We start from the raw sequence: 15,873 nt of genomic DNA, 5'->3' as shown, positions 1-15,873 counted from the left end.
GCCATGGCTGCTCTACCACCAAACCCTTGTCAAAAGAATACAATATTAAACATAACACGAAAAAAAGAACGAAAAAAAGTAAAAATACAAGTTTTCCCAGGATTTATTTATAGAGCATCAGAGAAATTAAAAGTTATCAAGGGGCACTGCGGCTCAGTGGTAGAGCGCTCACCTCTGTTGTGTGGGGTCCCTGGTTCGATCCCCGAATAAGTAAGTTTATGGTGGACAACATCATATACATGGGCTTCTAGGATTACTCCCGTTTCCTCCCACTTTCTCATTCCACCCATTCTTCTCTCATCATTCATTTGCTTTAACCATCGTGTTCCTTAATCTAACGGCCATAATTGTGGGACGTTAAACTCAAAGATTTAATTTAATTTGATGGAGCATCAGGCTGATGTAGAATTATTCAGCTATAATATTCATTAATTAGTAAGTATTCGTGATAACTTCAGAATCATACATTGAAACTTCTCTTTCTTTAAAAAAATCGTAAGCCGTGACGTTGTGACACTTAGTGAGCAACTTATTAAATCTCAGCGTTCTTCCTTTTCCAAAGAACATTTCATTCATATGTGAACAGCTCTGTGCACAGCGTCATCTCCAGTCGTAGACGGTTTCTTGACGTTAAGTTTTTCTTCCTGGAATTTCTCTCTCCCAACTGGAATCCACCAGGAATCATCTTTATTTGCGAAACCACAATCACAAGTAAACTAACTTGTTTATGAGATTTTAACAAGTTGAGAACTGCCCAGATCTTCCCTATTAAGTCCTATGCTTGAGGGGAGACATGGTGCCTCAGTGCTAGAGTGCTTACCTATGGTGTGTGGGGTTCCGGGTTTAATTCCCGCTCAAGTAAGTTTGTGATGGATAACATCGTATCCGGGATATTCCCGTTTTTTCGGGATATTCCCATTACCTCTCAGATTATCATTCCACTAATTCTTCCATTATCATTCAATTGTCTTAATCGTCCGTCTCCCTCAGGCTAAAGGACATAATTCTTGGGACATTAACTTGAAAGATTTCATTTTTCCTATGTTTGGCTTCTCGTAGAATATTCTTAGGAACAAAAGCCAACTTCCGAACTCTAATTTTATGTTTATTGCTACTGCTTGTAGATTTTTAAAATTCATTTTCATTTGTGCTACTTTCTCAACATGCAGTAGTCCAACTAGCAATGAACTTGGAAAAAAAGATGATGAAAAGCTTTGCATATGCATTCATTCCTGCTATAGAATATTCTTCCTCTTCCGATCTTTCCTTTAACCCACTGGTTCTCGCATGACACTCTGATAAATGAACAATCGTTGAACCTTCGTTTGCGGATATGTTGTAATATCTGCCTCAAAGCAGTGAACATTAGTGCGATGTATCCGACCACAGTCAAATTGTGCCAAACAATACTTTTAGTTTACTACACAATCTTTTGTTACCTCAACAGATATCGATCCAAAGTCAGCATGAATTGGATTGGCACTTTCGTTTCCATATTGATGAACTTTGATTTCCTTTAACCATATTAGTAGGGCAACCCAAAAGCATAAAAAGCATAACAGCAATTTACGCATATGGTTGGTACCTTGAACATGGTTGTGGTTGTCTAAGGATCCAGAAGAAACTAATTTTAAAAGCATAATTTTAGAAAATAAAGCATAATTTAAAATATATAACCCAATTCTTAGAAAATTCTATTAGAACAATTCTGGAAAAATTCTGTTTAACTGCAAGTTTAACATACTGTGTTAATATTTTTTAAAACCAATATTTACAATGCAAAATCATTGAGAACGTAACAATGAAACAATGAAAATCTTATTTTTATTTCGGTGTAATTCTTTGATGTGGAGAAAAGAAAAAAGGAAAAGAACAAGAAAACATCCCACCAACAGTGAATAGTACACAAGAATTCCACACTATATTGTTATGTGTACCTCTTGAACTTCGGCACTTTCTGTACTTTTAGGTGGCATCTTTTACTTTCCCTTTCTGTATATATGCACCTCTAAGTGATAAAAGAAACTGACTCGAGTAAAATATATCACTTTACAGTGCATTAAGTAGAAAGTTCATTAAATATGAAAGAAATTGGTTCCATAAAATATTAATAAATACCGGTAGATCAAGATATTTAGAAAATTTAATATATAGTAAATATTATACATTATACACGATTAATGTAAAACAATGATTGAAATTAACAATAAAGCATAATAAAGCATAATTTGGAACACAATAAAGCATAATTAAACAAAAAAATAAAGCATAATATGGGTTGCTCTACATATTAGTTAGCGCGGAAAAGAAAATGTATTTTATTGAGTGAAATGTAGAAGAATAATGATAATGTATTACTTACTATTGAATCCTATAAACCCTCGTGATATTTCATCGTCGTTGAGAGGACCAACAAAGCCACCAATCAGAAAATCCAATATGGCGATGATAAGAATCACAAGTAATACTACTTGCGCCTGGAAGCAAGCAAAAGTAACAATTATTTTCTACACCAACAAGCATGAAATTTCTTATCTATAAAGGTAACCAAGAAAGTTCTGTCGCTTTTTCACCCACTACATTTAAACATTGATATGTCACTTAACACATACCCGGAAGATCAAAACTAGTCCCCATCAACAGCGACGACCTTCTGCCAACGTTTTGAGAGCCAAGGATTTCAAGTGCATTTGGCACCTCTACTAGAGATTTGAACTCGAGTCCTCTAAGGTGATAGTCCAAGGAATGGAACAGGTGATAATCTGAAGGTGCAATGTCCGAGGAGTTTGCCAGATGTAATAGTGTTTCCCATCCAAGGCATAAAATGGTGTCCCGGTCATCCTATCCACGTGTGGTTTAGCGTTGTCCTCTAACAGGATTCCTCCTTTGCGATTCATAAGTGCTGGTTAGAGAATTTTTAGTTTTGAACACGGTTCAACTGCTGACAATACATAGTTGCATTGATGCTCTGACCAGCTGGTAGCAGTTCCCGATGAACGATGCCGCGAGCAGTCCACCAAACACACAGGAGAACTTTCTTCTGGTGCAGTGCTGGTTTCGGCTGTTTTGGAACCGGTTCATGGAATGCTAACCAATGATGAAGGCGCCATGGAACTTCGTACAGGACCCAATTGTCATCACAAGTCAACACTTTATCCAGAAATGTCTCCTCCCTCAGACGAGACAGCAAAGAAACTCAGGTGTCTGGTAGCATTGTCTTCTGGTCCGGAGTCAAATCATGTAGAACCCTTCAATCAAACTTGTAGTGCTTCCCAAGTTGATGGACGTGCTGGCGAACTGTTTCTTCATTCACACTGAATTATAATCCCAGTTCCTTACATGCCTGGCCACTGTTCGCCTCAATTGCTGCATACAGATCTTCATTTTGTACATGTGTTGGTCTTCCGGCACGTGGTACGTCATTCGAGTGTTTTGTCACCGTTCTTAAACTTGATAAACCACCGCCGCACTGTCCGCATAGTCACAATATCCCCACCAAAGGCCTGGCATATCTTCCGCTCCCTTCCAGCAGCGTTTGACCCCAGTTTGAATTGGTGCAGCATACATGTCATTATGACGTTTTGTGGAGGTCCCATCTTCCGTCTGTCCTTGCACAAGTTAACGGAGTAACTGAACTGCCACAACCAAATAGTATGTTGGATATACCCACACCAATAACTGACCGTCGCCTTATCTCTATTCGCATTCAACTCACGGCGTGAGGGCCAATGGAACACACACCTCCACAAAAAACGACAGAACTTTCTTTGTTACCTTTTTAAATTCAGGAAAATTAATACTGTAGATGTAGGCCTAAGTAGAGAATTGTCTCAAGATATTTATGTACTTATTTTTACATTTGTCTCATTATATATTGAAGTTTTATTACATTATTTATTTCTAGATTTATCTCCTTATACAGTATTATGCAGTTTTATTATTTATTTCTAGATTCATTTCCTTATACAGTATAATGGAGTTTTATTACATTATAATTCTAGATTTATCTCCTTATACAGTACTAGCAGAATACCTGTTCTTCGCACGGGGAGAATACGTTCATTTTGGACATAAATGGCTAAATTTAGATTTAAATGGCATCGGAAGTGTCACTGTTCATCTCACTGACCTCGAGAACTATGGATTCGGCATTAATATCGGTCATTTTCGATAATTTTATATATATCTTCCTTCCTCTGCTCAAGTTACGGGACTGAATATGGATTTAAACGGCACCAGAACTGTCACTGTTCATCTCAACGACCCAGAAAACTATAGATTCAACCATATAATAAGACAAATATAAAAAATAAATGAAATAACAATGTTATAAAACTCCACTATATAATGAGACAAATGGATCGCTCGGATGTCAAATCACCTAACTTAACATTTAAAAAAAAAAGAGAGAGAGAGAGAGAACTAAAGCTTTCATTCATTTCAATAGATGGAATTCTTTTTTGAAAAGATTTACAAAGATCAGTAAATTATAAAATCATAACCTAGGTAATTATACTTTTGGTTGCCAAAATAACCAGAATATGAATTGGTCATGACGTACTGAACTTCCAAGTTCACTCCTGAAAAATTTCAATTCGGAATTCTTGGTGTCTAAAGGGCCCATATATGTAAATAACTAACTAACTAAATAATGAAATAAAACTATTACGCAATGAGAAAATATAGAAATAAATTAATGAATAATGTAATAAAACTTTACTATACACTCAGACAAATAAACAAATACATAAATAATTCAATTAAACTCGACTATACAATGAGACAAATGCAGGAGTAAATAAGCAAACAATGTCATAATACTGTATAAAAAGATAAATCTAGAAATAAATAAGATAATAAAACTCCATTATACTGTATAAGGAGATAAATCTAGAAATAAATAATGTAATAAAACTCCATTATACTGTGTAAGAAGATAAATTTAGAATTAAATAATACAATAAAACTCCATTATACTGTACAAGGAGATAAATCTAGAAATAAATAATATAATAAAACTCCATTATACTGTATAAGGAAATAAATCTAGAAATAAATAAGATAATAAAATTCCATTATAGTGTATAAGGAAATAAATCTAGAAATAAATAATATAATAAAACTCCATTATACTGTATAAGGAAATAAATCTAGAAATAAATCATATAATAAAACTACATTATACTGTATAGGGAAATAAATCTAGAAATAAATAATATAATAATATTCCATTATACTGTATAGGGAAATAAATCTAGAAATAAATAAGATAATAAAATTCCATTATAGTGTATAAGGAAATAAATCTAGAAATAAATAATATAATAAAACTCCATTATACTGTATAAGGAAATAAATCTAGAAATAAATCATATAATAAAACTACATTATACTGTATAGGGAAATAAATCTAGAAATAAATAATATAATAATATTCCATTATACTGTATAGGGAAATAAATCTAGAAATAAATAAGATAATAACATTCCATTATAGTGTATAAGGAAATAAATCTAGAAATAAATAATATAATAAAACTCCATTATACTGTATAAGGAGATAAATCTAGAAATGAATAAGATAATAAAATTCCATTATAGTGTATAAAGAAATAAATCTAGAAATAAATAATATAATAAAACTCCATTATACTGTATAAGGAAATAAATCTAGAAATAAATAATGAAACAAAACTCCATTATTATATCTATACATATAAAAATGAAAATGACTACGATTTTGACTTCATAACTCGAACCACCTGACCGATATCGATCAAATTTTCAACATAGATGGGGTTCGGGCCTGGGATGGTTTTCGTCATTTCACTTTGACGGTCCAATGTAAGGGAGGGAGAAGGATATATATAACTTAATATATCCTCCATAACTGTATAGACGATATATATATAATTTAAAAACTCTTGAACCTTACTACCGATATCCATCAAATTTACCATCTAGATGAGATTCGCGCCTAGGATGGTTTCTATCATTTTACCTTGACGGTGCAACTTAGGAAAGGAAGAGGGAGATATTTAAAAATGATGGGAAATGACGGATATTAGCGTCGATTTTTATAATATATTTAAGTAAATATGCCAGTGAGTCATGTGAGTCAGTGAGTCATGTCCACCTCTTCGTAGTTAAGACATTATTATCATGTTACTATTCTTGAAGAATAATTTGACTTCATAATCGTGTAATGCCTTTATGTCAAAGTCATGCTTCTTCAATCAAGTTTAACATAAAATCTTTGTTACATTTCTTCAAATAGCAATCACTCTATTAAACGACAGGTACATTAAAGACCATATAAGACCTTATAATAACTAATTATATTGTTCACCACAAAAGATTATAGAAAGCGTTAAATCTAATATCACACTACTTTGGGTTACTTTCAAATATCAAGCAACGTTTATTTACCAAACACTCAAATATTAAAAAAAAAAAAATATATATATATATATATATATATATATATATATATATATATATATATATATATATATATATATATATATATATAAATTTCACATACAGGTTTCATCTGTATAACAGGAATAATTTCCACTTACTTAATATGAATGTGCTTTTATTTTAATTCCCAACATTTCTCATATGGCTATCAGTCGTATTAAAAAAAAAAATCCCATTGATATATCAAGAAATGGACATACACTTTCAGTGTGAATTTAAACTTCAGTCTTTGATTTCATATTTTCCACAGTAGCTGAGGCGACCCACTCTGCCTCATAACTTTCAATATATGAAGGTAACCGAGAAAGTTCTGTCGCTTTTTGTGGAAGTCTGTCTTCAATTGGCCCTCACACCGTGAGTTGAAGGAATGGAGATAAGGCGAAGGTCAGTTGTTGGTGTGGGTATATCCAATACACTAATTGGTTGTAGCAGTTCAGTTACACCGGGAACTTGCGTAAGGACAGAGTGAACATGGACCTAAATAGAGCATTATAAAGGCAAGTATGCTGTAGAAGTTCAAACGGGGGTCAAACGTCGCTGCAACGGAGCAAAAGATATGCCAAGCCTTTGGTGAGAGTGTCGAGAAGCACCTCCATCAATTTAGGAAACTACAAGTTGGGTCGATGTTTCCCACATGATTTGACTCGGAAGGCAACGCGAGCAGGCACCTGTGTTTCTTTGCTGTCTCGTGTGAGAAAGGAGTCATGTCTGGACAGGGTGTGGACATGTGATGAGAAATGGGTCCTGTACGAAGCTCCATGGCGCCGTCATCATTAGTTAGCATTCCATGAACCGGTTCCAAAACAGCCGAAACCAGCACTGCACCAGAAGAAAGTTCTCCTGTGTTTTTGGTGAACTGCTCACGGCATCGTTCATCGGGAACTGCTACCAGCTGGTCAGAGCATCAATGTAACTGTGTACTGTCAGCAGTTGAACCGTGTTCAAGAAAAAGTCAAATATCTGGAACCAGCACTTATGAATCGCAAAGGAGTCCTTCTGTTACACGACAATGCTAAGCTCAATGTGGCTAGGATGACCCGAAACATCATTTTACGCCTTGGATGGGAAACACTATTGCATCAGCCATAATCCCCGGATAGTGCACAGTCCGATTATCATCTTGTTACATCCTTGGACACTCACCTTGCAGGATGCCAATCCAAATTCCTAGTAGAGGTGCAAAGTGCACTTGATACCTTCTTCGTTTCACGGCCTACCAGGTTGTACCGCGATTGAATCTATGGCCTTTTAGAACATTGGCAGAAGATCGTCGATGTTGAAGGGGTCTATTTTGGATATTCCAGGTACGTCTTAGGTGACATATCGATTTTCGAAGGTGGTGGGTGAAAAAACGACAAAATTTTCTTGGTTACCTTGAAGCGACCCACGCTGCCCCCTAACTTTCCATATATGTAAGGAAAATTTTGAATAAAAGCTCATTTCTTTCTAAATTCTCTGCCAAATATGCTAAGAGTTTGGACTGATCAAGCTCTGGTGATGAGAATTATTAGGATATTTGCTTATATCAGAAAGTTCCGAATTCTGAACCCACTGCAGCCTTTCTTGCTCGACTAGTAGTTAGCGCGCGTGCCCTTGGTGTATGTCGTTCGATTTCCATTGCAAGAGTATTGAAATTTGAACGCATTATACTGATTCGAATTCCAATTTAAACTGTAGGCCCACGTCTCATATAGCCTTGGTGCTAAAGAAAGAAAAGAAACGCTAAACTTTAACGAAAAACAAACAACCGAATCCCATTGCCAAATATTCTCATATAGGAGGTTTCTCCTAGTCTCCATCAGACTAATTTGTAACTATAACCTTTGACTCACTTTCTTCCTACTGTACAATTAATATAACTTGTGATTTAAAATCAATTACATAAAAAAAATATGAAAGCTATTCCTTTCTTTTAGAAATTTATGTGCATAAGTGAACGTGGAAATATTTCGCATCCCCATAATAATACTGTCGTAACTCAAAAAAAAAAAAAATCGAATTTAGAGGTTTTGACGTAAATATAGGTCTCTTATGATGCTCAATCACATGAAGGGAGATACATGATGTACCCCCAGTAGAAGGCGGAGACGGAAAACGGTTTTGCACTTACTGATTTTTTTTGGGGGGGAATTTCATAGAAAAAAGAATCCTAAGTGTTTTGTGCCTCCAAGCAATGATGATTTTAGAAGATTTTCTCCAGGGGTACTACGTATATTGAACACAATAGGATATATGGTTTCGGGAGAGAATTTCCTGGCTCCGTGAGAAAATCCCCCCTCTTATGTGTCACCCTCTGAAATCATCACTGCCTCCAAGTAGGCTTATCAAACGTAGGGTCACGTGCAGAGAGTCATATACATTAAAATTAAAGAAATGGGGATAATAGAGATAAATGTACTACTTACACCAGGATTAAAACCATTGTTTCCGAAGTTTAATAACGTCACTAACATGTACTAGTTTGAAGTATGGACTATGTGCAAAGAAAACATTAAAAAAAAACAACTTGTCACAAATAGACACTATTTATAAACTAGCAACAATTTTGAAAATCCAAATGAAAATGAAATGAAATCTTTCAGTGTAACGTACTACATTTATTCCCTTCAGGCTAAGAGAAATGACGATTAAGGCAAGTGAATAATGATCGAAGAATTGGTGGAATGGGAATGTGCTAGGAAGCGGGAGTACCCCAAGAAAACTCACAAACACGATATTGTCCACCCCAAACCTCCTTGGTCGGGGATCAAACCAGAGACCCCCCACACAAGAGGTAAATTCGTTACCACTAAGTCACCGTGTCCCCTAGAAAATCCAAATGAGCCATCTTGGCTTTTACTTTAAATCTTTGTATGCAAACTTTTTTATATTATTTGCAAGATAGGCTAAGGAATAGAATTCTAAATGTGAGAAATCAAGGAGACAATGTTCATCCTTGTATAGGAAGGTAGAATAAGAAAGCTCTTAGAAATGGACCGATTTGATGTACCTAGGCAGTAGGTGTCTGTTTATTAAGTTAAGAAAACTGGAGCAACGTTCATAGCGAAGGAAACGAATGTGGAAACCTTACATGATATGAATTACTTTTCTTCTGAAATGAGTTTATGTTGAATGAAGATGGTGATAAAAAATGCAATGGCGATCAGAATCCTTACACTAGAAAAAAACAGCAAGAAATTGTGTACAATGTACAAAACTAAATGTGATAATCATAAATTCAAAGTTATTCGAATTCGGCGTAATGCTTATGTTGTATCTCGCCAACTTTAATTATAACTTGCTTACGAGGAAGAAGATTGGTTATTCTACAAAGCTAGAAACAAGAGTCGTCAGCTTATGCAGAAACAATTGAAGCGACAACTTCCATAATCACACAACTCCAGCTAAAGAGATATTGAGAAAATAAAATTGTTGGAAATGTGAACTTGGAAATCAGACATTTTTCGTATGAAAAAGTCTGATTTCCAAGTTCACATTTCCAACAATTATTCAGTTTTTATTGATTTTCTTAATATCTCTTGAGCTGGAGTTGTGTGGTTATGGAAGTCATCCCTTCAATTCGTTATTCAGTCTTGTAAGGGGTTGGAATCAAGTGATCAAACCAGAATTGTAATTTACATGAGAGGATACCTTTGGACTTGTTTCACATACTTTCGTTAAAATAGTTTTTCGTTAAAATAAAACTGTCGTATCTTAATAAATATGTAATTAATTATAATATGTGTTTTTAAGCAAGGTTTTGCTATAGAATGTGCGCTATAGTATATGTTAAAATAAAACAGAAAATGTATTGAAGTTTGTTTAGATACAGATTTCTTTCCTGCAAAATTGACAATTTGGAGCTATGATACTATTATTCTGGAGGTGTGATTTAACTATAGCAAAAATTTGTGACGAATACTGAAATAAGTATGCTCTATTCTTATTTATAAAGGAAATTATTACTCTACAGTTATTCTTAATCAACAGTTATTGACGTCTGTGTTCTCTACTTGTCTAGCTGTTAACAATTAACATAAAGAAGACAATAGGACGTTAACCTTGGATTCCCACTCCATTCCAATGACGCAGATGGCCATCATAAGCAGCAGAGCGAGCGTGCCGACAACTCGGATATCGTTCTCTGCATTGTCCACTATCTTCACCTCCAATGAGCGCAGGAGGTCGTTCATGGACTCTGCGAAGCCTACAGTGTGCATGGCCACTCCTACAGCGTTTGCCAGGGAGAAGATTAATCCCACAGATGCACCAAACTCAGGTCCAAGGGATCGGGAGATCATGAAGTAAATGCCACCTAAAATTAAAAAGGAAATGTTTTAATTATAAAAATAAGATTTACACTGACTGTATTTGTTGATACTGACGTAGGCAGGGAGCTGACTCGATTCAATACTCTTTCCTTCCGATATGGTACAGTGATATTGAAAACGAACTCCACTTACATGCAGTATGTTTCATTTTTGATCCCCAGTGTTCTGACGGTTTGTATACCGTATCTGTAAGATGTTTTTCTTATACAACGCATCAGCATAGCAGCTCAGCGAGGCAATTTTGCTTCCATTTTAGATGCATTACCTCCGGACAAATTATTAGAAGAGGTTTTTGTTTATAACTGTGCAGGGTCAACTGCTGTTTTTCATATCATTTTTGTTTCTTTCTTTCGTAACCAGCATATATTTTATCTTTTTTACCTTCTCTGTCTGTCTATGTTTCTTAATAACAAAGTAGCGAAATTTAATTTTTTAAAAAAAGTTTTTACTTTTATAAGGATCCTTATTGAAACTCTGTCAAATATGTACGTCCATTCATTGATTTCAAACTTGAAAAAACATAATTTGTGAATTAAAAAAATCAATGTAATAATTAATCATAAAATATCAAGTATTGTTAGTGATTACAAACACTTTCTTTCCGGAAGTTCCATCTTAAAGGAGCATTTCGACTTAGAAATGCATTTTTTACAATTTATTTCCATTTGTAGAGTTGAAAATTCTAAAAGGAATGGTGTTTGTTTGATCGCGATACGTTCAGTCGTTAGCGAGTAACAGAGGAAGAAAGATTTTTTGATGACGTCATAGGTGGGCAAAGAACGAGATCAGGCTTACATACTACACAGTACCAAGCATTTCGTTTGTGAGAGGTGCGGTGGCATGTTCTAAGTGCTGTTTCCTTTTCCAGAACTGATTGCAAAGACTTACAAATATCATCTGTATGTAGAAAATGATATCTGATGGTGGGCTGTACAAACGTTTTTATAATATTATAAAACGTATCCTATAAAGCATGAGTTCAGCGTTTCAAAAAAAAAATCAAAACCAATATGTAAATAGATGGCTGACGAGATTGCTGCAACACCTAAGTACCTTTTCTTTAATCATTCTTCCGATTCCCAAACATAAGTATGTTCATTTTCACGTTTTGTTGCAATTTTTAACGCTGACCCTATAATTTTGTGCTTCAAGGTATGTACAGGAGCGCAACATATGAGGCAAAAATGAAATAATATCTGTAAAGTTTGCTAGAATACGAAAAACACTTCACCGGTTAAATTTCTTTTATTCTCATAGCTGTCCGCGGAACATCTCTCATCATCCGTTTCATCATCATTGTCACACGATACAGAGAAATTAAACGATGGATCAATGTCTTGAGGAACAGTCATCGTCACTGATTCCTTCTACAAGCCGGTATATTTCACTCCCTAATTCACATTGTATAGCTTATTTCTAAAGCAGTATCTTCAGAATCATGAGTGACATCGTCTCTATTACCCTCTAATGCCTCGTCTTGACTACAACCGTCAATTGCGTCTTGTACGATATTTGTACGTTGGTAAATGGACATAGATCGGTGCTCGTTCAATGGCTCGGATTTTAAACCTTTCAATAATATACTTGGAACAGCATTCTTTCTCAGTTTGCGTGTAAATAATTCTCCTGGCCAGAGATGGATCTAGACGGTAAAAACTCGGGGGGGGGGGAGTCAGAATCCAGACTATGATATGTATATCATGTTTACTAAAAACTTTCAAAAATATCTAAATAATAGCTTAAATCAATTTTGTCACTCAAAAACTGGGGGGCCTAGGCCCCCGGCCCCAGCCTAGATCCGCCACTGGTATTAACTTTTCTTTCAGTAAACTTGACTTCTCGAAGGCAGGCTCTTCAAAATGTTTGGAACACGAGTGATTTTATTTGGTACATTTTTTCCCATTGATTTTCTTGGGCCATAATTTATATCGATCTGGTGATTTCTCACGAGTTAGAAATGTAAGAAAAGATATTTTGGGTTCTCAGCTTCAGTTGCACAAAAATTACAACGGAAAACACAGCAGGTATTAGGCATTTCTACTTCACTTCACAGACACAACACGCGCTGTACTAACACGTGTTTTCTACTTCACACTAGTGCTTCTTTCAGAAAAAAATCCGGAGGGGGGAGAAGGGACACTTAGTATTCGGAGAGGCACATTATTTTTACACAGTACTATTATAGTTATTACATTATAGACGTATTATTTTGGTCTCCTCCGGGGGAATCTCTCAGAGCTCCGGGATACAGTGCCTCCCTAAAAACATGTCTGGAAGAAACACTGTTTCGCACAACAAACGTAATTACTGCTCTCTCTCTACTCTTTTTTATACTAATGCTATAGGAAAAACAACTAACAAAAACTTCCCTCAAGAATTCAACACAGAGCAAGATTGCTAACAAATCCAAAACGCAATCTATTAAATCCAATGCACTATTAAAGGTTTATCAGCTGCGTACAAGGGAGTGGTTGCTGACTCACATTCAGTTTCTCGCGTATCCCACCCATGACGTCACCATTTACGATTCATCAAAAACAAATGCCTGTAGAAGCTGAACGAGACGGCCTATCAAGATATAAAAAATACGGGTCTCTTATTTTTTTGTTTCTCTTTCTATTGCACCAAACTTGATTTTAACTCGAACTGCTCCTTTAACTAGGGCGACCATACGTCCCGTTTTGATTGCGACTGTCCCGTTTCAGGGGCGTGTCCCAGCCGTCCCGTCAGTAGATGGAAAAAGGTAGTATTTGTCCCGTTTTATACAAGTGAATGAAGTAAATAAGAAACCCAGTACTTTTACTCCTTGTAAAGGTATTAATAATAACAAAGCAGCAAGAATTGAATTGAAATTCCTAACATTAGACGTGATCTATAATTCGCAGTACTGCTCGAAACATAAGTTTGATATTCTATTGAAAGTAGCAGGAATGATGATGTGTCTGCCTGCTACAACCACTTCTGTCGAGCGAGTTTTTTCAACCATAAATGTACCGTGTCATGCGAAAACGAACTAAGCGCCACTTTCATACTTTTAAGAAAATTACGTATAAAGGTTGATGTCCAACGTAAATGTAGAAGTAATCAAAAGTGAAATTATGATGCTTTTTTAAGAAAGGTGTTGGTTTTCCTCTCTTTTCGATTGTGCAAAACGTTCTAATGCGTATCAGGAACCAATCGTCGCATTTACGTGGATTTTCAAAGTTTGGCGCTTAGTTCATTTTTGCATAACACGGTACAAATATAAACATATGGAGAAGTGAAAAATCTTCCTTCATGTTGCAACAATAAAATCTATGTTATTGGTACGGGTAAACTCCAAAAAGAACTGCACTGAATTTTAAGAAAGACTAGTGAAGAATAACGCTATTCTCAAGAAGATAAATTCTTCTGGTGAGAGATATTTCTGGCATTCTTCAGTTCAAGAGTCAACTTCTCACCCAATGTAATATCAAGGTTTCGAGCTAGGGCAAAGGAGCAAATGCAGTATCATGTCCTACTATATTGTAGGTTAAATGCTGTTTATATTTTATAGCTATTATATACAGGGTGTCTGGAATGGGACTGACGGTTTTTAAAAGTGTATAGTTTTAATAGAGATACAGAAGAAAAAATTATTCATATTGAAGGAAAACTCAAAAAGTTGTGCTCAGCAAATTTTCATACTTGAACAACTATCGGTGACGTTGCTAGTATCGCCGATAAACAGAAATGGCGTTGGCAGTGGAAAAGGCGCAATGCGTGCGCTGGTTTGCAGAGATGAAAAATGTTGTTCAAGTCCAACGAAACTTTCGACGTGTTTACCACAAGGATCTTCCATCACGCAACAGTATCCAGGCGTGGAAGGATTAAGTTTTATCAACGGGGAGTGTAGTGAAACAAGACAGCGGTGGTAAATTGCGTGTGTCAGAAGAAAATTTGGAAGCAATAAGAGTGTGTTTCTGACGTAGCCCGTGGAAGTCAATTCGCGTAGCGAGCATGCAATTGGCAATTCCAAAGTCAACAGTACACAATCGATTACGTTTGAGCGCGTATAAGGTGCGATTGTTGCAAGAAATTAAGCACAACGATAAGTCACAGAGAGCATCATTTGTTACTGAAATTCTGGACAGGGTTGATTATGACCATAATTTCCTATTGAACGTTGTTTTCTCTGATGAGGCAACTTTTCACTTGTTTGGCTGTGTTAACAGACACAATGTTAGGATATGGGGATCTGAAAAATGCGCATACGTACATAGAACATTCTAGAGACTGTCCCAAATTGAATGTTTGGTGTGCTTTAACACATAATGTAGTTATAGGCGCCTTCTTTTCCATAGAGCAAATCATAACAGGAAATATGTTCTTAGACATGCTTCAACACTGCTGTTCCCCAGTTAGAACATTTGCAACCTCAACTGATATTCCAATTGGATGGAGCCCCCGCCACATTGGAGCCTACAAGTGAGGGAGTACCTTGATACTGAATTTCCTGGCCATTGGATAGGCCATGATGGGCCAATTAGGTGACCTCTTTGCTCTCCTGATGTTATCCCCTGGACTTCTTCCTGTGGGGGTATGTGAAAGATCTTGTTAAAAGGTGCGTAACCTTGATAAACTGAAGAACCGTATTAGGAATGCGATTGCTTCAGTAACACCTCAGATGTTACAGAATACGTGGAGAGAGATTGGGTTCAGGCTAGATCTTCTAAAAGTTACAAATGGAACTCACGTGAAGTTACACTGAGTTAGAGTGACTTGTAAGTAAGATCAAATAAACTTTTTCAGTTCTCCTTTAAAATGCATGTTTTTTTCCTTCTGTATCTCTGACCATATTAAAACTACAGTACAACCCCTCAAATCCGAACCCCGGAAATCCGAAAACCCGGCAAATCCGAACACGTTCTCAGGAGAAAAAAACTACAGCTGGAAAATAAAAAAAAATAGATTTAATCACACAAATTTAGTTTTTTTTTTAAGGTTTTAACATTTTTAGACTTAATGCTTATTCTAAATCATTATCTAATTATATTCTTACAAGAAGACAGTTATAGATATGCGACAATAATTTTGGACATGAGTGTACACCCACCAGTCA

The 15,873-nt window shown here is 35.7% G+C and overlaps 1 protein-coding gene across 1 annotated transcript in view; it reads right to left on the bottom strand.

The window, feature by feature from the left end:
• LOC145666327 (bumetanide-sensitive sodium-(potassium)-chloride cotransporter-like) overlaps positions 1-15,873 on the bottom strand; it is a 190,997-nt gene that overhangs the window by 110,954 nt on the left and 64,170 nt on the right. The window contains exons 4-5 of the mRNA XM_081733431.1: positions 10,524-10,777; positions 2,363-2,477 (exon numbers count right to left, since the gene is read on the bottom strand). Coding sequence (XP_081589557.1) covers positions 2,363-2,477; positions 10,524-10,777 — 369 coding nt within the window. The remainder of the gene's footprint in view (positions 1-2,362; positions 2,478-10,523; positions 10,778-15,873) is intronic.

The sequence above is a fragment of the Thermobia domestica genome, chromosome 12, assembly GCF_964235325.1.
Source record: "Thermobia domestica chromosome 12, izTheDome1.hap1.1, whole genome shotgun sequence".
Taxonomy (NCBI): domain Eukaryota; kingdom Metazoa; phylum Arthropoda; class Insecta; order Zygentoma; family Lepismatidae; genus Thermobia; species Thermobia domestica.
This window is presented reverse-complemented; position numbering and strand designations above follow the sequence as displayed.